This window comes from Perissodus microlepis, chromosome 4 (genome assembly GCF_051167445.1).
Source record: "Perissodus microlepis isolate ML-2025 ecotype Zambia chromosome 4, ASM5116744v1, whole genome shotgun sequence".
Taxonomy (NCBI): Eukaryota; Metazoa; Chordata; class Actinopteri; order Cichliformes; family Cichlidae; genus Perissodus; species Perissodus microlepis.
The window spans coordinates 18,380,903-18,407,343 of record NC_140464.1 but is presented as its reverse complement, the minus strand read 5'-3'; the positions used below and the strand labels follow the sequence as shown (position 1 = coordinate 18,407,343).

Sequence of the window (26,441 nt, the reverse complement as noted above, 5' to 3'; positions counted from 1 at the left end):
GTTGTCCTTGTGTAGTTCAGTCTCAGTCAGTTTTATTGATCTCCACTTCAAGATACTGCACTATTGCGTGGGTGTGCGGAGCTGTTTTGTGTCTACCATGCAGCTTGTTTCAGTGCTTCTGTTTCTTCATGATCATTTTCACACAATCTGAGTACTGATGTGTGAGACAGATGTGAAAGCTGATTCAGAGGGTGCAGCACTGGAAAAAGACTGGTTTGGAGAAGCAGACCTCAGGGGGCATGGAGAGGAACAATGGTGGAGCATTAGGTGGTAGCAGAAAATGGCACTGCTGTGGTTTACCCAAACTCTGGTCACTTACACTTGTGTGGTGTCACCAGCAAATCCAGATGCTTCTGGGAGAGGTTGGGCCAGATTGCCATCATCTCTTTCCTTAGCTCTGCATCCATCTGGTGTTTGTCGATACCACCTAGACATATTCATTAAAAAAACAGAAGCATGCACACACATGCAGATACACACACAGATGTATGGACATCCATGCCCAAGTATGAGAACACAAATGAACACAAAACACAGAAAAATGCACATTAAGAAAGTTTACCCATACACACAAAACAACACACATTGTTTATAGCCATTCAGATTGAAAGGAAAAGGGGGAAAAGACATACAAACATGGAAACAGACAAACAGAAAAAAAAGGTTCCTTTTATTAGTCATGTAATTAAGATAAGCTCACAACTGAAGTGAAACACAAGCAATCAACTTTGTGAGCTACATTCAGTCTCACCTTCAGCCTCACACTAAATCTAGAAAAGTTCTACATATAGAATCTAAAGCCTTGGAAATAACAACACATCAGTTGCTGTATAGAGGATTGAGCATCAAGAAGAGTTCGAAGTTTCTGGTTCAGCACAGAAAAGACAATTCTGCTTTGAGGATGTTGGGGTTAAGAGAGAAGGAAGAAGAAAGCATGTGAAAATGTGACAAGTGAAAGTCAAATTGTCCGTACCCTTGGCAATCTTTATGTCCAGCGCTGTGCGGATCAAGGCCATGAGAGTGGAGTTGAAGTGGACCGTGTTGTCATCAGCCACGGGCAGATCCATACGGAGCAATCTCTGCGAGGAAGCCAGTCAGGCAGTAAGAACATTGAGGAGAAGGTGGGGTGTATGTGGAACCTCCAGGTGAAAAGGGGGAAGGGCTCTGAGCTTGTAGCAGGGAAGGAGAGTGGGGAGAAGGGAAGAGGGGGTGGGTTCGGAAGTTGAAGGAGCTGTGCATAGCATCTGCAGCAGGCACCTGACTCTGTCTGTCTGTCTGCCTATAGTGGCTCAGACTTAAGTGTCAAATTAGGCACATATGTGATTATGAGTGCTGAAGTGACAAGAGAGTCGTAGTAATGCCCAAATTCTTGTTCATTTTTAAACATCTAAGTCACAAATTGATTAGTGGAGACTTTTTCAGAATCACATTCTTATTTGCTTCATAACTGTCCAGGAACAGGCTGAGCAGCAGTTACTATTATCCAGAGCTCCCCCTAGTGCTTTGGAGGTTCACAGTGAAAACAACAGAGACCAGATGATAAACCAATAAGCCAACCGAGGGACTGGTCTAAGAAAGAGGAACACTGTGGTTTTTGTTTATTGGTTTTATCCTTTGCGGGTCTTGTTGGTTAGTAACAGACATACACGAATAATACGACTTACATCAACTAACAGAGTGACGTTCATGCATGTTTGGTGACAAAAAAAAAAACAACCCGGCGACATCCAAGACATGCAGCGCACCATGCATCTCCCCCGTCCCCACATTCCAAAAATATGCCTCTCCTTTAATCCGTCTTTCCCCCCAAATCCTTCTTGCGCATTCCACCCCCATGCAGCATGCAATGCAGGCACAATATGCCTCACAGGACGAGCAGCTGTGCAGCTGTACACAGAAAGCATCCTCTGTTGGCGACATTAAAATGAGTTTGTGAGTTGCTTTAATGTGGCTGTTATCGGAGGCATTAAGAAAAATAGTAGACAATGAGGCTACGCTGACATTTTCTGATGTCAAATGTGTGAACAAATGGGTATAGACTCGAAGGGTTAATAGGTGAGAGAGAGCAGCGTTCTGTGGAAAAAGAGGAAAAAAAACAACAACAACAAAAACAAAATAAAAGCCCACCATGGAAGCGTTGTTCTGGTGCTAAGACGCGTAATGATTTTTCAGGTGAACATAATCCAGGCGTGTGTAGGAAATATGAGGTGAAGCGAAATATTTCTTCTGCCAGAAAACAGATATAATAAGAACTGAAAGGGAAAGCTTAAGGGAAAGAGATGATAGAGAAAGAAAAATCAATAGGTTATGAGCTGGAGCACATAAAGAGAAAAAGTGACCGAAAATAGAAAAATAAAAGTCAAAACAATGTAATGTAAAAAAAGAAAAGGAATCACTGCCATACTTAGTTGGCTGTGTCTGTAAAGGGAAAAAAAATAAAGCAAGCAGTCCTGCCTGAAAAGCCATGCTGTCTCTCTTCAGAAGAGAATAGATCAAGGGTTAAAAGCAGCGACGCTAAAAGGATAGCTATTAAGTGGACTGGATGGAAGGTCCTAGTTAAGATTTAGATTCGTCTGGAAAGCAAATTGAGACTTATGCTAAATAAATTTGGATCTAGTAATATTTATCAGAGAAGACAAAGATGCTCAACCATGCATAAAAAGCATTATAGAATGCTAAGCACACCTACCAGGATACATTTTGGTATTTTTACTTTTACATTTCAGGAAGGAGGCTCATAGTTTGAAAGTTTATAGGCCCAAGTTGGATGATGGCGGGTGTTAAACATAAAATGTTCAATTGAAAAACAGAAAAGTAGAGAGTTAAAAAGCTTGGGTCAAATAGCACATTGTATCAGATCACAACGTCAGCAATCTTGACTTCTTTTATGTAATCGGATAAACGTGTTTAATCACATGCAGCTTTAAATCATGTAAAATCTCTGCACTATTTGCCCCAGCTCTACTGGAAGAGAAGTGGGAGGTGGAGAAAGCAATGGAGTGATCGTCTGTGCCTACAGATTGTGTGGCTTGCTGCCTCCTCAGGCTAACAGTAATCTGAAAATGATTTTTTTTTTAACCTGATCACGTGTAGCATGTAATGTAAATGTGTTATTAATGTTTAGCATATTCTTAATCTAACGGTTTGCATGATATCCATTGTACCTGTATTGTACTTGTACTTGTATGTGCAGGAGTGATGCGGTGGTGTTGGTGGGGACTGGCCATGCAGGGGGGAAAGTGAGGGAGTGTACATGTGTGGAGAAGGGAGCAATATGCAGAGATAATGGGGGGGGGGGCTGGAAACAGAATAGAACTGCATTGACGACAGAACCAAAGGACAAAGAGAAGATTGGACTTGCAGATAGAAAAGGCTGCTTGGGGGCTTGGAGCTGCTACATGAAGGGTGACAGAAAAAGAACTGCTTCTGTATGGCAACCAAAGGCTCTCTGAGGAAAACACATCACTGACACAAGCCCTTCTGCTCTCTCTACCATGAGAAGTAACAGAAAATATCTGTGTAGGTTGATATGACCTATTTCTGTGTGTTTCTGTGTATGCGTCTACCTCATCCACAGGATAGAACGAGTCAGAGGACATAAGTCTAATGGACCTTCCAAGCCCTGCTGCACACGCATGCTTCTGTGTAAGTGTATGTATTTAAGGGTGCCTACATGTGTGACACGTTTATCTGCTTAATAGGTGTCTTAATGTCTTCATACAGCATTGATCTATACAGTTAAACGAGGACACTACTGATCGTGAGGTGTGTGCCTTTTGTGTTTTTGTGTATGTGAGCTGTACACGGTGCAAATGAGCTGAGAAGGTCCCTCTTTGTCATCCCCTCCTGTGGATACAGACCCCTTATCTAAACCTGTCAACCTAACCATCCTGCTACCTCCACCCACAAGTCCCACATCACCACACAACGTCACAACACCGACCAGCCCACCCCCACTTTCCACAAAAAGAAACAGGAACAGAACCAAAGAAACAATGACACTAAAAGTTTACACCACGTTGATAATTTAAATCATTGTTCTAGATAGCCTTCCCCCCCAAAAAACCCACATCACCCATAGAAGACTTGGGTGAAGATGGGGGCCTTTCTGACCTTGTAGGCCACCCGAGCTGGACACCTCTTCCCGAGGCCTAGTGGAGGACTCATGTGCCTCAGCATGTCATACATTTCCCTGCAACTGATCCTGCCACTGCATCATCAGCCATGCCACCACCCCGTTAACAAGAAAGAGAGAGATGCAGATATTCCAAGAAGGAGATATACAATGGAGAGAGAGTGAAAGAGTAGCAGAAAAGATTTTAGAGAAAGATAGACAGAAAGCAAGAGAGAGAGAAATGACTGAAACAATGTTTAAAAAAAAACAACAACAGAGAGACAAGGTTATTGGGAGGATTTGGAGAGACTGTTTTGGCTGTGTGGCTTCTCTTTGAGTAACAGTACTCTCTAACAGGTTGTCATATCAGAGAACAGGGTAAATGACAGTGGACAGGGAGGCGAGCAAGAGGAAGAATTTAAGGAATAAATATCCTCTTGTAGTATCAGAAGATAATTCTGTGCAAGAACAGAACAGGCAGAGCCTGACAGCGGGCGCCAAGCTGCTCCTGCTCAGACAGGAGAGGAAAAGGAAGAGGAAGGAGTGAGGGAAGAAGTGTCAATGCAGTTTCTGTCGTTCTCCCAACCCCCCAACAACCAAGAACAATGCAACACTACAGTGGGCGACCGTAGCTTGCTACATTATAGCCATGTCTCCACAGCAAGCAAAAGGAAAAAAAAAATGCTCATATATTAAAAAAAAAAGATTATTTTTTCCAACATGATAAAACGCCTTGATGTGAATTCCCCCTCCCTATTTCGGTTAATGCATTTCGCATGCTTCTCTGGGTGTCTGCATTGTCCCGCACATTCTCTCGGCAGTTCAGAATGCAAGTCGATAATGGTGGAAACAAAGTTGTAAAGTTGAAATGAAGAAGAAAACAAAGCGGCATTCACTCCATTCCCGGATGCTGTGGCTAGCAAGTGTGATTTAAGAAGTTTTGTTTGAATGGAAGTCAAACCTTGCAGGCCACCCTATGGGGGCATTTCTTGCCTAAGCCAAGAGGCGGGTCGATAACTCGTAATAAACTGTACATGTCCTTATAATGTATGCGCCCGCTGCAAGAAGAATACAGGGAGTTAACAAACACGCGCACACACACACACACAAGAAAAACACACGCGCGCGCACACACACAGGCATACACATCAAGAAAGAAGAGGGGACATTGGGAGGAAGAATACAAGATTGACAAGAACACAGTATCTGGAAATACTTTACAATATAGAAGAACTGTAAAAACTGACTCTTACGACATCACTTGAATGCACTTATACAAACTCTACATGCACATACAGAAATAGTAGAAACATAACTGAATGGCACATTCTGTTTAAAGTTGTCCTAAACAGTGCCTTCTTATTGTATTCTCTTCTTCTTCTTTGTTTATTACTTGGTTTCCTTAGAGGTTAAAAAATAGCATGTTAGTCTCAAGAAAGGCAATCCTAACACAACTGTACAATAGAAATGGTGCACAGCATATTTATTGCACACCATATTATTTGTATCTTCTATTTATAGTAGTGCATTCTATAGGAAGGCATGAGGGAAAAACACAGGCACTGGAATACAGATACCATGAAACTTAGCATGTCTACAATATACATTTGGACTACACGGAAGCTTCAGTTTGGAGTGTAGACGTTGCCGTGTTAAGTTTTTGACAGTATACCGATTCCAGAAGAGGGAGAGTGTTAGGATGGGGTGAAGGGAGTTTACAGTAAAGGCGAGGACAGAGTGGGAGGGGTTGTACGGTGTGAGAGAGATAACCAGATGTCTGATGAGGTTATACTCAGATCCGTTACAGCCCCCTTGCAGCTATTTCTTTAGTAAATTAATGTTTTAAAAAGCCGATGCTTGTATGTGTTCAATTCTCTTGTTCACTGTATCACTTTAAAAAAAAGTCTTCACACCAAAAAAAGAAAAAAAAAATCTCAAAATTAAGGAGAAGTAGCTGCTTTAACTTCTTGGGTCTCTCTGTGTGGGCAAGCTTATTAAAATATAGAGAAAAAGATGCATTAAAGGTGTCTAAATATCAGGTTGTAAATAGTGTCTTTGTTGTTGTATGTACAAACTCTTAAAAGTATATTTTTATGATTTTTATAATCTGGTATGTTTACATTCATGTAAACATGCACTGTCCTAAATAAAATAAATAAATAAATAAATATGTGCAAGTACTACATGTGTAAACAGATCTGTTCCTTGTGCTTGTGCCTCTTTACACCTGAGTATAGGCGTTGTATAACTCACCAGGCAGCAGGGTCATACTCCGCCCATATCCTGACATACTCATCCAAATGGTGAGGTCCTAGTATGGATGAATCTCTAGTCAGGTACTCAAAGTTGTCCATGATAACAGCTACAAACAGATTCAGCATCTACGCATGCATGCACACAAACACACACACACACACACACACACACACACAGCGACACACATACAAACAGAAAAGTTACAAAGAAAGTTACAAACAGCCACTGATTTCACAAAATCACTGGTTTAATAGCTGTGACGTGAAATGCTAATTTACTTAATTAGCTTTAACTAAAAGATGGACAATTTTATGTTATGGTAAGTCTTGTTATGTCTTATTATGTCATATTACGTTATAGCAAGTTATGTCATGCAATTTTACGATATGTCAGGTTACAATGTGGTATTTCATGTTACGTTATGATATACTATATTGTGATACATTATGTTACGATGTTATGATCGGTCACATGATGTTATGTTAAGTTTTGTCAAGTCATCTTATGTTGTGCTGTCGTGTTATGCCATCTTATGTTATGTGTATGTTATAATGTGTTTTGTCATGCTGTGTGGCATTGCATTGCACTGTGTTGTGTCATGTAATGTTATATTATGTTATGTCGATCAGTAACTGGGATAACCCGGGGGCTCACCAAGAATGAACAGAAGAAGATGAACGACACAAAGTAGAGGTAGGCAAACTGGCTGCCACAATCTGGATCTACATTCCCTGACTTGGGGTCACATTCCTTACCCCCAAGACACGCCAACATGATCTCGTGCCATGCCTCACCCGTTGCACTCCTTCAAACATACAAAAAGATTATTTTACCTATCCAGAATTGAATGACCTCAAGAGAGACTGGGGCATGCATGGAAATGTATATGATAGGTTTACAGAGTTACATATAAAAGCACCTAAAGAGAAGCATAAGAGCCTCTACAAAGGTCCTGAAGTTGTTATGTTGGTTGATGGCACTGTCTTCTTCTTCTTCAATTGCAATATTCCCAAACAGCTGTCAAACACAATGATACTGTTAAAAGTGAAAACTAGACGATGGTTGTTGATCGCTGAACATTTAGTCTTTTTTGCCACAAAAACATACAGGAACAAAGATTATAAGTAACAATCTGAAACTAAGACATAAATCCCATTTTGACATCTTTGTAATGTTCCTTCTCTTGCTATTATACTCCAAATATGATCACTCTTTTCACTATCATTTAGTATGCTGCACTCCTCGTCATTATAGTTATACTATAAAATATATTTAATGCATCCCAGCAGCACTGGAGCACATTTTAGGTTGAGGTTCTCACCCACCTGCATCCCAATGATGGCGTAGATGAAAAACAGCATGGCAATGAGGAGGCAAACATAAGGCAGTGCCTGAAAAGAGACACAATAAATGTTAACTAATAAGCTAGATCCTGCATCTATCCATCTATCTATCCATCCATCTATCCATCTATCTATCTAACTAAATGACACCTGGTGGAATATCTCACAATTAATAAGTGCCTCTATTAGTCTTATGAAAATCCCTCCATGGACTCCAGAAATTTCTGAAAACCATTGTTTTAAAATCCAAGTTAAAAGTTTAACCTCAAACATGCAGTGAAAAAAAATATGAAGACCTTCGTCCTCTCTTGGCTCCTGTGCATGATACACATACACTGTACCTTTAAGCACGACAATGCTACCAATGTTAGGAACAGCTTCCTCTAAAAGAATTGCTGGCAGCCAATTTAAAATGAACAATACCTTTTAACAACACGTTTTACAGTTTAATATAGGGTTCAAATCAAAATCAAATTCGTTTTTTTAATATACTTTTGCACTGCACCAAAACCTCTTTTGTAAAAGGGGGGGGGGATCTATACAGTGAATACACTGCACTGACATGTAGCGTCTACACATATCAATGCATGTGATTTTTCAGGGTAATAAGCTGTATAATTGGAAGCAAACCTTGAAAGACTGAACGAAGGTCCAGAGCAAGATTCGGATGGTTTCTCCCTGTCTCAGCAGCTTGATGAGACGAGCTGCTCTGAACAGCCTTAGGAAACTTAGGTTGATGAAATTATTCTACAATACAGCCACAGTATAACCAGAGAAATGGGGGAGTTGAGGAAGGGAAAAGCAAGGGAAAGGGAACAGAAATAAAGGATTATGAAAAGGGAACAAGAGGGGGGATTGGGGAATGGAAAGGGAAGGAAAATAGTTAGTCGTACTTCAAATTATGCAGGCAATCTTCCTTACAGACGAATAAAAAAAAATGAGAAGAAAAACAGTCAAATCCAAATTAAAGAAGATTCAAACTCAATACAAATAATAATAAAAAATATCAGGAGCCAAACAAGTCAAAGCAAACCAAACTCAAATCAGCAAGGCTCCAAACAAGCTTTTCATATCCAGTAATGTAGAATCAAACCATACAACACAGGGGAAAGGAAATCATCCAGATCTAACCAGTTTCATCCAATTGGGATATATGTTTTTAGTAATTGTGTTAGGACTGGTGAGGAGTTAGAGTGCAGGGACTTCAGGACACTTCTTGGAAAGACAACCAAATGCACTAATTCTCCGAAGGCAAAATATGCAACGTTTCAAATGAAGCAAGCTGCAGCATGCAGATGTGAACCAAACACAAGGCAAAGCAGCCAATGCAAGGCAAGCAAAAACGGCAGCTCATGCACCATCCAATAGGACCGACTGCCAAAGTCATGTGACATACAATAGTGATGTCACTGTCAAATAAGAGCAGAGGGTGGTTCAAGGACCAACAAAGGTCATTACTACATAGGTGAATTTCTTTAGGTTACCATTTTCCACTCTCATCAGACTGAACACGTGACTAATAAACTGTACATAGTTTAGCAGATAAATCTATTAGACTGCAGGTTGAGATGTGAAGTGCTCAAAAGTAACTGGTAGCAGCACATGCAGGCTTTATTCAATTACTGCTTATATTGCATTGCTGCATGTTTGTGTGTATGTCTGTGTGTGCAAGTTTTGTGAACAAAGGGTTTCTGCCAGTGGCATGCAATGGGCAACATGCATCACTTGTTCTTCCTGCCACTGTCAAAGCTTTGGATTTAATATGTTGTTACTAGAAACACTCTCCCAGCAACTTTTATACATATATGTGGATAAATTTTACCATCTACTGTAGTTTCTAAAACCCAATCCTTTACAAACCGAATATTAGTGTTGAGTAAAGGATATATTTCAGCACACGCATGTGGAGATATACAGTGACTAGCTGGGAGATAACAAACGCAAATGTACAAGTTAAGGGTTCAGAGTGATCATAGCAAAGCAGTCAAGCAAACTGTACACATTCCAGAGACAGAACGTTGGCTGGGATGCAGCTGAAACACATGCAGTAAAATAAGATCTCCAAAAAATTACAAACCATCTACATGTGGATGTTGCAGAGTTATGGTTTATAGCAGCAAATTTTTGGATTATTGGTTGGTTCGAAGAACAACCAGAGAAATTGACCAAGCCAGTTGTCATGGGTGGACACAGAGGAATCATAGTGCATTTTGATTGGATGGAATCACAGCAAGTAGTAGGTGTTGAGGGGAGAAGGGGATTGGAGAAGTAGATTACAGTAGATCGTCGTTAAGTTTGAGGACGATTTAAAGAAAGCATGTGAAAAGATAAAAACAAGAAAGAAATCAACAGTCATTCAAAGAGAAATTAGCACAAAGGTAAGTGTCTGTAGATTTTACACATTCATAATGCTGATACCAAGAATCAAGGCAGCATGAAAAAAGAAAATACATGGATTCTAAAAATCCATGACTGTATGTTGATACAGTCATGGATTTTTTTAAAATCAATCTGTCTCAGGAATAATTTGTAGAATTTCAACGGTGAATAAAATCTTGAGTAGAAATAATCAAGACCAAATGAACAAAGATTCACGCTCTGTACCAATTAATAAATAAATAAACTAATAAATAAAAAATAAAAAAAATAATCAGGAGCTAAACAAGTCAAATCAAACCAAACTCAGAAATAGAAGATTTTCCTATCCAGGCAGGTAGAAACAAACAATACAACACAGGGGACAGGAAATCATCTAACCATACTCAATCAATTGGGATCTATATTTTTATAATAATGGTAAGACTGGTGAGGCATTAGAGTGGAGAGACAACAGGGCATCTCTTTGAAAGGCACTAATTCTCAACCTTTCTAATGAAGCAAGCTACAGTACTAAGATGTGACCCACATACAAGGTAACCAAAAACTCATACACCACCCAATAGGACTGACTGCCAAAGTCATGTGATATACAGTAAAGATGCAACTGTCAAAGAAGAGCAGAGGTGGTTATAATAATGTAATGTTTGCAATGTAGGTGGATTTTCCACGTAGTTGAGGGAAGAAATATACAGAGCACACAGCCTCCACTTATTACGGCTTATATTGCATTATTATAAATCGTTAACAAAAAAGAGAGAAAAGCCTTTCAGTAGTAATTGTTACACTGGCTCTTGATTCTTGGTTACAGCTGCAAATACTCTACAACTCTGACTTCAACATTATTGGGGATAGTTTTTGAACTTCTTCTTAAATTAATTCTGTCCAAGAAATGGCTTCATCTCCTAAATACAGATTATGTATTCCTATCAATACCATCTGTTATTCAGAGTTCACTTCTTACGCAACAAGAGGCTATTCTTAAAATATGTCCCAACAATATACAAAGAACGTTGTCACCAAAGATTTAAAGTACCAACCTTCAAATATTAGCTTTAGGTTGAGTCTCTCTGATTACCTGCTGTATGTAGATTTATACAAATGTACTATTTTTGGGGTTCTACATTAAATACCTTTGTCTCAGATTGTCAATAACCATCTAAACACACCACCTCAACAACTTTGTATTGCCTACATATACAGCTGTACGGCATCTGAAAATAACAATGTCACATTTAAATAGATTTTTAGGATTGAACAAGTGTTTCACAAATGATGCTCAACCCAGTTTCATGCATCACATAATAAATGCACTGACACACAATTTCATCTCCTTAATGGACATAGTGAGGTAATACAACATTTGAAAAATCTGAATGCAAGTCCTAAATAAACTGAATTAACTCATTTTGTTTACTTGGTTCAGCGTGTCATTACAGGCAATTTGGTGCAATATTTAGCAAAAATGTAATGCTGCACACCAAATCTAGGGCACTCATTCATCATTGATCTTAATATACCCATAATGTTGTTGATGCTGTTGTTGTTTCAGGTACTTCTGATGCAGTTGCAAGCTGATGCACCCACTGACCACCCTGATATTATAATAAACTAAAAGGCTGCTTGGAGAGGCTATGGCTCACTATAGGTAATCAGCATGCTTCCTGCCTTCCTGCCTGTCAGTGGCTCGGGACTGGTTGGCTGTATTCCCATCCCACCAACTGGGACAATTATATAAGACTTTCAAGAGATGCTCATGCATGACTGAGCAACTCAACACTGGCCTCTAACTCATGCTCTCTCCTTACTCCTTGTCTTGTCTACTTAATGTTTTTTAGATGGTGAGGCAGATGTGAAAGTCCACAAACACATTCTGAAGTTCACCAAACAAATACCTCAGTCATACCTGTTTAAGAAAGAAACATGCTAATGTAATATCACATCTGTTTGTTTCCAGTTTGACTTTTCAATACAGGAGTGTAAAAACATAAACATCTGTACACAGACACCTCAAAATGTGGTACTTACCCCAAGCTCAGTAACGAGGATGTCTGTAATGCTGCCCAGAACTGTCACACAGTCAAAAATATTCCAGGCATCTTTGAAATAATTCTGTGATCAGCATAAGAGAGAGGGAAAAAAGAAGTACAAGAAAGCGAGAGAAAGAAGAAGAGACGAGACAGGGACAGAGAAGAACAACGAGCAGGATAAAGAAGAAAAAAGGAGGATATGAGGTGACATGAGGCAAGAGTGACACAGTAAAAAGCAGAAGAACATTGATGTGGCAAGGAAGCAGACAAAGAGTAAGGAGGGGAAGAGATAAAGATTGACAGAGAAATTGAGCAACGCAACGGGATGGTGCGCAGACAGATCACATGAAAATAACAAGCAAAAGCATGTATAAGTCATATTTAAATGAAAAACCATACCAAGGAGAGAAAAAAAGTAAGAAGTAAAGAATGAGAAAATGAGACAGGGACAGAAAAATACAGAAGGGGAACAAGAAAGTGGAAGAAAACAAATGTCAGTGTAGGACAGGAACAGGAAAGAAATTAGATGAGACAAATTGACCATCAGTGAAGGGAAGCTGGAAAGATACCAGCACACCAGGGACACATTGTACTGCATCACAAGACTATAACATCCATCAAACAACACATACAGTACAGCAAAAACCAATTTGAATTTCTTTCAGTTTCAAAAACTTTTAAAAATTGTATTATAGCCCTCCATTTATAGATATATATGCAAAAAGAAATTTCAATCTATATTTGATTAGAGATTTTTTAAAGCATTCTTTCAATACGTGGGGACACTCAAAGCAACGAGTCATGTAATACTCGGGACAAAATGCTAATAAGAAGCCTCTGCTTCTTTGCTTACCCACATATTGCCTGGAGCCAAATTGTGCATTAGACAAGTGGAAGGACCAGGGGAGAGCAAGGGAGGCGGATATTAAAATAAACCACTTTGACACACACACACATACACGCACGCACATACACACACACGGACACTAATATCTCTGAGGGCTGGGATTATGTGTGCTTACGACATGCCTAATACGTACATAAGTTTATCCATGAATCAGAGCTGATGCTGTCTACTCACCACCCGCTCTCTAATCTTTGCTTCTCCTTTGGCCGCCTATATGTCACTCACTTTCATTTTTTCAGTTAATATGTTATAATCCCCCCTCTGTCCTTTATCACCTCCCATTCATTCCCAAACTATCTCATCTGTATTTTTTTCTCTCATCTGCATCTTTTGCCAGTAAAATAACTTCATCACTGATTTTTTGTAGCTTCTGATTTGTTTAAATTTTTGGTTTTGTAACTGAAAAACAAATCATTTGATTATTGCCAACAATCCGAATAGCATTAGACAGTGTAATACATAGATTAGTGGAGAAAGTGGGGGATACAGGGTAATCTAGTTGAAAGTCAGGCCCAGATGAAGAGCTGTTTTTGGCTGTAAAGCTCAACTCATAAATTTGTCAGTTTTTTGTTTTGTTTAGTATATGGGCATTCTGTTCATTTTAAATGATAAAATTCATTCAATACAGAAAAAAGGCATAAAAATAAATATCTATATATGTTCATATTGGCTTCTCGTATTTTTACAGAGCAGTACATTGTCGCCACACATAAACCCAGAAATACTCACTCACCAGTGCTCCGAAGGCGATGATCTTGAGTACACACTCCATGGAGAAGAGGGAAGTAAACACTATGTTCAGGTTGGCTAACACAGTTTCATAGGTGTCGGAGGCTCCGTAATACTGTAAACAAAAACACACATAGCAAGTATTTGAATCATTCCAAACTAGTAAAGGCTGCTTGTATCTTTTTTTAAGGCGCAGGCAACAAGAGCTAATGGTATAAATTTAGACATTAAGTTCAGCAACTCGGTGGCTGTCTTGGTGTTTATGTTGTTCTGTGCGTTACTTATTCCTTGTTTGGGGCTTGCAGGCCTTTACCTTCATCATCAGCACGATTGTGTTGAGCGCGATCATCGCCATGATGGTATACTCAAATGGCGGTGACACCACAAACTCCCACATACGGTACTGAAAGCTTAGCTTGTTTTGTGGCATGTGGCGTGTCAGAGGCTTGGCGTTGATGGCAAAGTCTATACAGGCTCTCTGTCAAAAACAGCAGAAAAATACATTTTCGGTTTGCATCGTGCCTTTCCATCATGCAACGCTCCAGTTTCGGAATCCTTGCTCACCTCATTCTTTTCTAAACTGTAATCTTCCATCATCTTGTCGCCTTGTTCCTGGAAGGTGATGATAATAAGAGCTACGAAGATGTTGACGAAGAAGAAGGGGAAGACCACGAAGTACACCACGTAAAAGATGGACATCTCCATCCGGTATCCTGGACTTGGGCCCTGATTCTCGTAAGTCGCATCGACCGAGTGTTTCAGCACCCTGAAGTGACAGTGAAGTATTGTTAGAGGTTGTCAATATCCACAGTTGCTCTATTTATGAATGAATATATTCACATATAGGCTACTCACTGCGGCCACCCCTCTCCAGTAGAGACAGTGAAGAGGGTGAGAAGGGCCCAAGCCACATTGTCGTAGTGGAAATCGTACTTCTTCCACTCCCGCTTCTGCGCCCTCACTTCGTTATCACGTTCGTACACCAGATACTCGCCTCTGAAAAACACAGAATCAGCACAAGGACTGAAAGGAAAAAAACTTATAAACGTTTGCATTAGGTATGACACAGAGGATGGAGAGGAGACACTTTAATCTTTAAGGATTAAACCAAAAGTTATGCAGGTCACCAGGACATTTTCACAGCGCAAGGTGAAAGGAGTTGGTTTTTTTTTCCTGACCTGCAGTCGCGCTCAAATTCTTTGGATTCATCAGTGCAGTAAAAAAAACGCCCCTTGAAGAGCTGCACAGCAACCACAGCAAAGATGAACATGAAGAGTAAATAGACGATCAGGATGTTGAGCACATTCTTCAGAGAGTTCACCACACAGTCAAACACAGCCTGAGGACAAAGCAAGAGAACAACATAATATTAGGGGGGGTTAAAGAATAATAGATGATGGTAGATCAGGGTGTAATTTGTATAATTTTCTTGGTTGTTGTACTTACATTAAGGTAGATTTCATCAATAATCTGTGTAAAAGTGAAAATTAAGTAATGGAGTCTCTTTGCTGCGCAAGCGTACCTTGAGTTTGGGAAGTCGTTTAATAGTCTTTAGAGGTCGTAGCACTCTCAGTACCCTCAGGGACTTGATGGTGCTGATGTCTTTTCCCTTGCTGTTCCCCCTACACGTGTTTACACACCAAAAACAAAGAAGACATACATGTACACACAGGAGAGTTAAAGTTACAAGTCTCAGCAGACTTAGTATACGCAGCACATGAAAGCCTTAGTCCTCTCGATTCCAAAATGGCGATGGGCAGCCATTTCTTGATGGCATGTGTGTCCGAGTTAACTCAAAATCAATGAGTAACTGCGTCTGGGTTAAGTGCATAGCAACGCATGCAGCATTGCTATCATATTACGCTTTAGCCTTATTCCTAAGTGTGAGGATAACATCGTAGCTACATGCTAGAATTAGGTGGGGATTTATAACTAGAGTACATGCTATGGGAACAACTGATATCATTCCTGTCTGAATGCTATCTCCCTTGTGTAGTGTTTTGCAATGTATTTCAATGCCTTTCAAAAACACTAAAGCCTCAGTTTGCCCATGCGCAGTTAATGGTGAAATCTGTTCATGCTGCATTGAAACCTTGCTTTCCATGCTGCAGTATTTCTTCTTTTAAGCAGCAGTTTGAGTGGTGGAGAAATTTATTCTATAGAGAGACATTTAGAGAGAGAGTTTAGTTGTAGTCTCAGCGAGAACAAAATTGTATTCTGTCGTAGGGCAGTTGAGTAAGAGGAGCAAAGCAAGGGGTTCTTCTGCTCGTCACCGTAAATGCGTTAAAAGTTTTAACACATTTTCAAAGCGCTTTCAATTTCAAGCATATGCCACAATTTGGTAGTGTCGTTGTGCATAAAAATGGGAAAAACTTTTTAAATGAACAGCCAAACTCTCTCTTGATGACTCATCTAGTTAATTTCTATAAGCTCCAGGATTAGCTTGTTTCACAGCATTGTTCAGACAGCATGGAATCTTGTCTTGCATGGTTTTTGGCCAAGACAAAGATTTTATAAAGCATTTCCCAATGAAATGCTGAGCCAAACCTCTCTTTGTTTTTTTCACTTTGGCAGTGTAACTGTCCAGGTACATATGCCATAGAGTCTTAAATTATAATAGACCTCAAAGGCTATGTTCAGACTGAAGACATGGCAGATTTGTTCCTTAAATCAGATGTTGTGATCAGACTTTCCTTATCTTCAAGTGTTACAGTCGGATTTGTGCTTCCAGACATTACCAACCTATCTTTATGGGTTGCTGTGGTAACGCCATAGGTATCTCTCTAGCTATAGCAAGTAGCTTAACATCCCTAGCTACTTGCTATAGCTTCCAAGGTGAAAGGTGTTGTTGTCCAAACTTTCTGAATAGGTTTCTGTAATCTAGACATGTCAAATACTGGATTTGGGCTGGCACTGTGTACAAGGCTGCAGGAGCCTAAAGAAACAATGCAGGAGTTAACTGATGCTGACTTTATGTAAACTGGCTGCGATTAGTTTCATAGAAAATTTGACTGTAATTCAAATGCCCTGATTTTAACAAATCCTCACATATCCAGTGTACAGATCAGGGTGAAGAGGTCACTGAAAGTGATCCTTAGGGGGGCAGCAGCTGTGTATACAGCTGCCTGTGTCTTACAGCTGTTAGACCAGATGGCAGACTGGTGGTGGCTGTGTGTGTATTTGCACACAACCACCACTAATGTGTGTATCTGCATGAGTGTGTGTGTGTGTATGCAAATCACTGTGTCTGTGTTTTTATCCATCTTTGGTTAAAAGTTTCTTTCTTGATCATGTTCATATCCATATTTATTGAAATAAAAATGTGTGGAAAAACCTGCAATTAAAGCACAAATATCTCCTTTGCATCTGTGTGAATCAGCTGAGGACCTGACAGAAGTTAAGATGAGGTTTAGTTGTGTTTGAGTCCGAGTTGTTCCATGGTGAACAATGGGTTAAAAAAAAAACTGAAAAATAATATAGACAGATACACATTTCAACTGTGACAATGGATGAATGAGAAGGAAAGAGATGTGTGATCAGAGAAACAGATACCAAGAGTGCAGAAGAAGAAAATGAGGAGGAAAAAGTGAGAGAACTTTACCCGCTGCCGCTGCTGCTCGTAGTCCGAAGAGAGATATGAGTAAGAGGTGAGAACAACAAGACAGAGGAGACAAGGTGGGATAAAGAAACAGAATGGGACACAGAAAAGGAAGGATTTTGAGGGAAACATCCATATGAGAGAGAAAGGGGAAAAAAAAGAAAAGACAGTACCTTCTCTTGTTAGATCAACCAACCTACTCACAGACTCTTCTTACCAAATAACAAAATACACATTCAGATAATCTCTTACATTCACAATTTGGCTCCCCCCCACCCCCCCACCCCGCGCAAAAAACTGCTTGATGAGTGTGCAAGATTTCAAATGGTAACTAGTGCTACTCTGAAAATCATCGAATGTGTAAAACATCATGATTAACAATTAAATATTCAAATTACTATTATTAAGGACCAGCAAGCCCACATATAAACTCATTTCAGGCACATAACAGAGTAAACACTACCTGGTGAAAAAAAACCATCTTAGAATGTCAACGTGCGCTTCAAGGCAAACCAAACTTGATTAGTCATCATCTCTGACTGAGCCTGTCTGGATCTGAACCTCAGTCTGACTGCAGAAATATGAAGGACAGCTGCATAAGTGGTCCAAGACACAGCAGCCCTCAGACCAGAATAATTTGATTAAGGGAGTGATAAACATCTCCAACAAGACTTCTGATCGCTTCAGGAGTGCTGTTTGATTTCACCAATTGAATTAAGGTACTATCTGGATGGGTAGGAATCTTTTCTTACTGGTTCAGATCTCCCATCAGCCATTAGCACGATAAACCTCTACTACAGTCAAATTGGGCTTGTTTGTTCGTTTTCTTCAGATTAAGGCTACATTATAATTCATACTCAACATTTCCACTGGATGAATTTGGTCTTGCAGAGAAGATACACAGAGAAAAAAAATTCAGCAGTGAAACAGAAAGAGGTTGGGACACACAGAAAAGGTGGAGACAAAGATCTCTATATACAAACAGAGAGACACAAATTCAACTAAAATGAGGGGAAAGAGCGTTGGTTAAAACACACACATATAAAGATGATTCACATAGAGTGAAAGTCTTGACAATGGATCACCTCTACCAGAACCGTGGAGCACCTGCCGTGTTCATGAGTTCTTAATTCAGCTGGACTTTAACAATGTACTACGGCATAGTTATAAAGTGAGCAGATAAGCTGGACAACCTAGTTTATGTTAGATTAAACCAAAACTATTTTAGCATAGCAGCATTTGAAAGCTGGAAGGTTTTCATTAGTTGAGATTATTGGTAACTTGTTGTGTTTAACGCTTACCCACTGGTGGGGATAGACTGCTGAAGGCACAGACCTGAATCTTGGTGAAATGATTCACGACTATTCCCAGTGACCGTGCCAAAATTTCTAACATTTTTTCCATAGTTCCAGAGACTCTCATTGACTTCAGTAAACAAAATACCGAATGACAAAAAAAGCCTATTTCTTCATTTAAGCGTGCAGAATATTTTCTCCGGTATATCTGGAGAAATACCCGTGAAAGTGCACTGTTTCACAGACTTTTCCGAGGCCAGAATGATGAGAAAAGTAAGTACATTTTGAGTGTCATCGTGATGTATGATAAAAAGAGGTGGAAGAATGGACACAAAGTGCAGAGGAGGAGCAGTTCAGTAAAGGTGGCATAAAAGATGGGTCAATAGGACCGCAAAAAAACCCAACTGTTTGAGGAGCTCTGAGGGGACAACGTCACAAGATATCATTCTGGGACTATGAAAATCCAAGGTGTCATCTTTAGTTCAAGTCATTACTCAAGTGTCAGTTTTATAAAGTCAAGAGTTCAAAATGTATTAATTTATTTGTATCACTTAGCTATTCCCATATTAATTTGCAGTATATTAATCGAAGACCTCAAATGGTTAGATACAGACCACACTCACAGAGTCTCTGAAAGTTTCTCATTTCAGTTCAGTTTAAATAAAACTGTCAAATATATTTGGATTAATACAAATTCTGTACTGTATCACCTATTTACACTTACAGGAGCTGCTCAGCCTGGAAACCCATACTATGAAGCTCCTAATTCATAGTTTTTGTGTTGTTGTTAAAGTCAGAGGAGGTTTGGAACTCTGCAGCAGTGCGTTGGTGACTTTTTTGCACTGTGTACCTGCCTAACCCTGCTTTGTAACTTTTGTAAGGTCTGCCATATTGTGGTTGTGGTCCATTTTGCAGTAATACCAGTTACGGTTGACTGTGGAATATTTAAAAGGGAAGAAAGTTCATGAACTGACTTGTTGTAGGTATGGTGTCTTATATTATCACCGTGCTTAAATTCACTGAACTCTTTAAAACAACAAATGTTTGTAAAGGCAGACTGTATGGCTAGGTGCCTGATCTGTGGCAAAAGCTGTAGTTAAAAGAGTGTGAAGCCCAAAACTTTTGTCCATAAGTGTATATTACTGGTGTTTAAGTTAAAATGAACAGAGCATCCTCCATCCAAGAGGCTCCAAGTCCACCAACTTCAATGACCCAACACAGAAGAATGCTAGGTGCCTTATAATCCAAGTGTCCAAAAGCTCATAGCAGTTAAGCTATGTAGGTTTGCTTTCAGTCACTTCCACAGTAAAAACAATATCCAGTGTCTTCACATATTGCAGACCTGTGTAAAAATCTATGGTATATCATTATCATTAATTTGAGAGCACAAATATATTATACGGAAACATATCTACTAGGGGTGCAACAATACTAGTATCGATATTGAACCGTTCGATACAGTGCTTTCGGTTCGGTACGCATATGTATCATATGCTGTCTGTGTTGGATCTGCGTTCGACTACTCCGCCTAGGCTGCACTGTCGAGTGCAGATCCACTGAGCGCAGCGCAAGCTAGCAAGACAGAAGCTAAGCTCGTTGCAACATGGTAACTGCCTTAACGCTACCCGAAATTGAACCTCCACCACCCTCATTCAGAGCTGCCGTTTGGTACTATCTTGGTTTTCATGTGAAGCATGACCCTGATGGTAAGGGCGTCATGGACAAAAGTAAAACAGTATGTCGCATGTGCCACGCAATGCTCAATTTGTGGGAACTAGTGCGTTAGCACAGTTAGCTTGTTAACGTGTTGGCGCCGTCCAGCCCCACGCACGGGGTGCTCCGTGGTAACTCGTTAACGGAGATTTGACGCGTTATGGCGTTAATGTAATTTTAACGAGATTAACGCTGACAGCACTAGTGGGAACACAACGAATATGACTGCACATTTACGCCGACATCATCCTAGTGCAAAGACAAGTGGAAGCAGACAAAAACAACAAGCACACATGCTACAAACTTTACCCGAGTCATTTAGACAGCCGTTAGCACATGATTCTCCTTATGGGGACCTGATATGTTTAATATGCTGCTGAGAATATAGCCCAGAAGAAGCGTATAGTATAGCTTTTATTTTGGAAAGAGACATTTCTCTGTTATAAACTCTCTTTTCCAAAGATGAGTGATTTCTCGATCAGAGAGATTTTTTTATTATTATTATTTTGTTGTTTCAGCAACATTAAATTTAAAAACTGTACTTTTGAGTTAAAATATATATTTATAATTTTAATAAAGGACAAATTAAAAAGGCATGAACATTTTTTTGTATCGAAAAAATATCGAACCGTGACACCAAAGTATCGAACCAAACCGAACCGTGAATTTTGTGTATCGTTGCACCCCTAATATCTACATATATGTGTGTATATATTATATCCAAAGCATGACATCACATTAATGCAGACTTCTAAATCTATAAATTGCTTTATATTCTCACATACCATGCAAAAGCAAAATTCATGCTTTGTACCAGCATAGCGCTTATTATCTACAGCCTAACTCAGTAATCAACATGTAGTCGTATTTTTATCTTTACAGCCATGCAAATCAAGTAAAGATTAAAGTACCTGCTTTGTAGTAGAGAACGGTGTTGAGATTTTTGGTGACCTGGCCGGGGTTTGCATGGGCCCTTTTACTTTAGAACGCCCTGGGCACTAAAGGGTTACAGGTGCAAAGGGTGGTCCTCACCTCTCACATGGGGAGGTAGATAGGGAGAGGATGCTGGGATCTATTTTATAATGTGGGAGTGTTTACGCAGAAGCTGGAAGGAGCTTGAAATAGGAGGAGCTTAAAAATTAAAGGACTGCAGGAGCAAAATGTGAACGTGAGAGAAATGAAGTAAGGACATGGCCAAAAAAAGAGGACAGGTCTTTTGCACTCTAAATAAAGGTAAGACTTGGGTTTATGGTGGAGGATAACAGGAGACAAGAGAATGAAAAAGTGCCAAGATAGAAAATGTATGCGAGTGAATGAAAGAAAAGTGTGTAGGATAGAGAAAGTAGAGGCCAAAAATCAGCCATGGTTGAGTGAAGAAGAACCGGGGACGCTGTACTCCAAGGTACCAGTGAGAGTGGAGAGGAACGGGTGAGGAGAAAGGAGAGCAGAGGGGGAAGCAGGAGGGAGACTTACGCTAAGGCGTAGGCGTAGGCCACCAGAGCACCACTAACCACTATAAAGTCAAGGATGTTCCACAAGTCCCGGAAATAAGAGCCCTGGTGCAAGACCAACCCCAGATCCACCATCTAGAAAAGAGACCAAAAACAAGGACCCATTACAGCCTTTATCAAAAAGAGGAGAATGTTTGTCTCAACACTGAGGAAAAATGCTGATTCTTCATTTGTCTCACCTTTACTAACATCTCAAAAGTAAAAACTCCTGTAAAGACGTAGTCAAAATAGCGCAGAACCTGCACAAAGAAAAAGTGAGCATATGATGATTTTGTATTTTAGATAAGTGCAGTGTTGCACTTATTTTGCATCATCTGATATCATATTACTAAAGAAGGCAGTACTTTAAACTTCAACTGTTTCCTGTGCATGTGTGGTCTGTGAGTTTTGCTCATTTTGCTGAGTCTGAACACAGAAAATCCTGAATATTGTGTGTGCCACTTAATTGTCTACCAACTATAAAACTGTCAATAATAATTTTAAGTGCTGGATTTATACGTTCTATCTCATACTCTATATAGTTATTTCATTTACTGCTCAAACCTCCACGCACGTAAGGCTAGGGAGATGGCAAAAATAACCTTAAGAGTAAATACAAAAAATAATAGATAAATTATATGCATAATATTTTAGTTGCCAAAAGAACCAATAATATATGTATGATGAATTTCTTACATCGTTTCGAGGGGAATTGGGCCAAACAGGGTCTTCAGCTGCCAGGGCAATACTGCTCATTGCAATGACCAGCAGGATGCACATCTCAAAATAACGCAGGGTGCAAATGTAATGGCATGCTCGTCGAAACCTAGGAGCAGACAAAGATATTTGTTTTTCTCTTGCATTAATGCAATGCATACCATTATGTTTAATTTATAAGTATAATGAAGGCCATTGTGGAGGCTAAACAAAATTTAAATCCCTCTCAAATACTCAACTAATGTTTAAACAGCTCTGTTTTAATGTTTACACAAACTAGACCTGCTCATTTGCTAAAATTAGGCTTTGTGTCTTCAACAAATTTTAGCAAATGACCTCTTTTCATGCTATGCCAACCCACAGTCTAGAATACATGACATAATGATTGAGCTTCATTTGAAATAGTTTTTGAGATAGTGACAGGCAAGTCAATCTTTCCATCAGCACTGTGGGCAATTGTGGGACCACAGTAGAAAAGCTAAAGTAAAGCAGGGTTTACCCAAATATCAAACTGGGAATCCATCAGTTTGTCAGTGGCCGGGCAGTGGCAGTCTTTTCTTGGTTTCTGGTGTAGCTATCAGGATCAGATAACTGATATGTGGTTCATGCCTCCATTTTCCATCCATTGGGCAAACCATTGTAAGGTACAGACAATTTAATAGACTGCTAAATCCACACCAAACTGCATCAAATTAACTAAAGAGGCAAGAGTAGCTGTCTAGACACTAACTACATCCTTCGCTACCCTCAAAATATTATACCAACAATCAACTTTATCTCATACTTTTGGATCAAAAGTCAACTACAATAAAGCTGACTTTTGACTGTGCAAAGTGTAGGCAACAGAAAACAGCTATACAGCATTAGAGGAGCGGAGATATGGACATTACTTTTTTTCACTGCACAAAAGGACAAGAGCGTGAAGGTAAAATGGAAACTGCATCCATTATAGTATTATACTGCTTCATCCCTTTGCAAACATCTGCACAGACAGCATGCTAACGCAAAGCTAGCCAAGAATGATGATAAAGCTGAGTGCATGTTGACCCCAGCCCAGCAGCCAGAGCCTGAACTTCAACAAGTAACAAAAGCAGTGATGAGCAGTCAGGCTTGCAGCCTCTGTTTTGACCTGTTCATGTTTCTCATGCTTTCAAGTCTCTTTGGGCTGGTTTTCATCTTTGCTTTGTGTTGCTGACTTTGTGTTCATACTTAAGGAAAGATGTGTCCTCATTAGGATAGGGATTTAGCCAAAGGTTTGTAATTATGGTAATTATGAGACAGTGTGTTTCAGTTTGCATTGTGTGCATATACTACGTGTGCTAGCCTGTGCGTTGGTAATTGTTAGTACGTATCACTTACGGATTGGTGGTCGAGAAGATGAACATGGAGCTATATGGAGGCATGGGCCTAGGCCCTCCTTCCCCTCCTTCCTCATCATCATTTGTAGGAGGTGGCAGAGGTTCAGTGTTGGCATTTTTATTAACTGAAGGTAGGAGGAAAACATTGTAAAGAGCTATAAAGTAGCAGAAGAAATACAAAAGAAAAGAAAAACACATCCATTCACCCTTACCTTGCAGTATGGCATTGGTGGATGGAAAAATGGGCATGTCCACAGCAGTATAATCAGGGTGGGGCAGCCTGATCACACTGTTTGCACGGTGATGTCCGACATTCCCATAACTATCTAATGTGACCAAACTTCCACGAGTACCACTGTTAGCAAGATGAAGGGCAGATCCAAATCCAGGGGTGACAGTGTGACTGGCCACTGGATAGGGGCGACCCTCGCTAGGTGGTGTAGAACCAGACACCAGTTTGGTGTTCATGAGGTTGTCCATGTCCTCACTGTACTGGCTATTCTGCCTTGAGAGACTCTTTTGGATGGGCCGTGTGGTAGATAGGTTTGGGACACTGCAGTCCCTAGGAAGAGGTCAAAGAAAGAATTACAGCCATCAGATTAGAGGAGATTGTAAAAAGGATGACTGAAAAATTAAAAACGAATGACATACTTCCTTCTGTGTGAGCACATCCGCTTCCCCTCGCCCTCTGTTTGGCTTCCACGCCGGCTTCTTCTTGACCTCTTCTCACCGCCATTGCCTGCTCGCTCATGCTCTCCTCCTTCCCTACTCCCATCCACTCCTTTGCTCTTATGTCTTCCAGATTTTCCAGCTCCTCCCCCACCTTCCTCACCATCTTCAGCATTCTTTCGATGTGACCTTGGCTTCCTGTGTTCGGACTGCCCTCCTCCTCGACTCCCAGTCCGCGTGTGGTGATGGCGCCTGGGTAGCCTCTCCTCTGAACCCGGCCCAGGAATCACTGTAGCATCCAGACGGACATGAGAGCTGTGGTGATGCTCACTTTTGCGGCTCCGTCTACTCTCCGTGGATTCTCCCCGCTCCATGGGAGGTCTGGGTGGACCTGAACCTCCTCCACCATCCCCTCCCACTTGGCCATGGTGCTCAGGATGGTGCTGGCTGACACAGAAGTCTGAGTTGTTGCCAGTTGTCTTGTTTGTGTTGTTATTACGATTTTCATGGGGGTCCACCACTAAGGGTCGATCAAGATGGGTCTTCATGTCTGGACGGATGTGACGTGAATAGTTGACCTGCAAGGAAACGAATGGATAGCGAAACAGCACAGAAGGAATAATTACAAAATATGTAATTCATGAGAGGAGGCAAAACTTCAGAAGACCTACATTTCAGTTATATATTGGAAATTTCCAACCAATATTTAGACCATAGTTGGTAAATAAGCCACCGATAAATGATTAACAAGAACAAAACCAATAAAAGTCATCATCAACACTCGTGGCCATAACTTGTGTACACTGATAGCACAAGTCTAGGGGCCCTTTTTGCCTTTTCCTTTACATTGTTGTGCTCCTCCCTCCCTGTCCTTGCCTTCCAGCGGTCATCTGCGTCCAATTCGTTATAGAGGGCCTCGCGGCTGGATGCCAGAGTCTGCTTCCTCAGCTCCTTGGTGCGCTGCTCCCACACTGACTTGCTGACTCCCTTAATGTGGTTCTTCTGCTGCTCTTTGCTGCAAAATGAAGCATGGTGGAAAAGGGAGAAAGGGATTGGCCTCGTTAAGACCTGCTTTAAGACTTGATGCTATGCAAATGAACGCACAAAGACATGAGAATGATGAAGTGGAAACCAACACTAAAAATATAAGTACATCAAATAGCAAGGACATAAAGACACACTGGGGGCCACAGACACTTAAAGGGTCATTTGACTGGACCTATAAAACAACGCAGCTCTTAACAGAACAGGGCTTTGGGTATCTGCACAGCTTGCCAAAGCACAAGGCAGGACGGCCCAATTTTGGTAAACCACGTGGGAAACAGTGTGGAGGATAACACTGAGGCAAGGTCAGAATTTGTTCAAATTATACACAACTAATCATCCCATGCTAAAGTACATACAATTTAATGGACAGATTTCGTGCAGAGCAAAAATAGCCATCGAGCTGAATTGAATGGTTTATATTAGTTAGAATAACTGATTTCTTGTTTTTGCAAAAAGATGAGATAAAAAACACCCCCAAACTGTCAGTGACCACCTCCTTTCTTACCCTCCAAAATTTCTACCAACTTTAACTCACTTTTCTCTCAGGGCCAACAGTCAATGACAATAAAGCAACAGCCGTAGGCAACAGAAACAGTACTTTAAAAAATAAGCCAACATAAAGAAAAAGCTAAAAAAAAAAAAAAAAAGCCAGATATGTACAATAATTTGGAAAAAAACAGACGTTACGAACAAAGGGCCAAGAAAAGGATAGAGATCTAAAACATGAAAAAAGCAAGGAATGGTTGTAAAGTCAATAAACAGAAGGAAGTCATAAATGAATAAACAAATAAATAAATAC

At 40.3% G+C, this 26,441-nt stretch overlaps 1 protein-coding gene across 8 annotated transcripts in view; it reads right to left on the bottom strand.

Moving 5' to 3' along the window:
* The window catches only part of cacna1aa (calcium channel, voltage-dependent, P/Q type, alpha 1A subunit, a), an 86,415-nt gene that overhangs the window by 16,580 nt on the left and 43,394 nt on the right, over positions 1–26,441 (bottom strand). For 6 of the 8 annotated variants that reach the window (XM_084926269.1, XM_084926262.1, XM_084926268.1 and 3 more), the window contains 22 exons: positions 25,442–25,610; positions 24,578–25,173; positions 24,139–24,488; positions 23,928–24,051; positions 22,548–22,677; positions 22,052–22,111; positions 21,835–21,947; positions 15,278–15,377; positions 14,934–15,094; positions 14,611–14,751; positions 14,320–14,521; positions 14,069–14,233; positions 13,760–13,870; positions 12,118–12,201; positions 8,344–8,460; positions 7,696–7,761; positions 7,290–7,387; positions 7,025–7,175; positions 6,368–6,495; positions 5,076–5,172; positions 974–1,079; positions 320–427 (listed from right to left, as the gene is read on the bottom strand). In XM_084926269.1, the coding sequence (XP_084782395.1) occupies positions 320–427; positions 974–1,079; positions 5,076–5,172; positions 6,368–6,495; positions 7,025–7,175; positions 7,290–7,387; positions 7,696–7,761; positions 8,344–8,460; positions 12,118–12,201; positions 13,760–13,870; positions 14,069–14,233; positions 14,320–14,521; positions 14,611–14,751; positions 14,934–15,094; positions 15,278–15,377; positions 21,835–21,947; positions 22,052–22,111; positions 22,548–22,677; positions 23,928–24,051; positions 24,139–24,488; positions 24,578–25,173; positions 25,442–25,610 (3,377 nt within the window). Of the gene's footprint in view, positions 1–319; positions 428–973; positions 1,080–4,113; positions 4,211–5,075; positions 5,173–6,367; positions 6,496–7,024; positions 7,176–7,289; positions 7,388–7,695; positions 7,762–8,343; positions 8,461–12,117; positions 12,202–13,759; positions 13,871–14,068; positions 14,234–14,319; positions 14,522–14,610; positions 14,752–14,933; positions 15,095–15,277; positions 15,378–21,834; positions 21,948–22,051; positions 22,112–22,547; positions 22,678–23,927; positions 24,052–24,138; positions 24,489–24,577; positions 25,174–25,441; positions 25,611–26,441 lie in introns of all 8 variants that reach the window. The other 2 variants (XM_084926263.1, XM_084926265.1) reach the window with 2 other exon arrangements.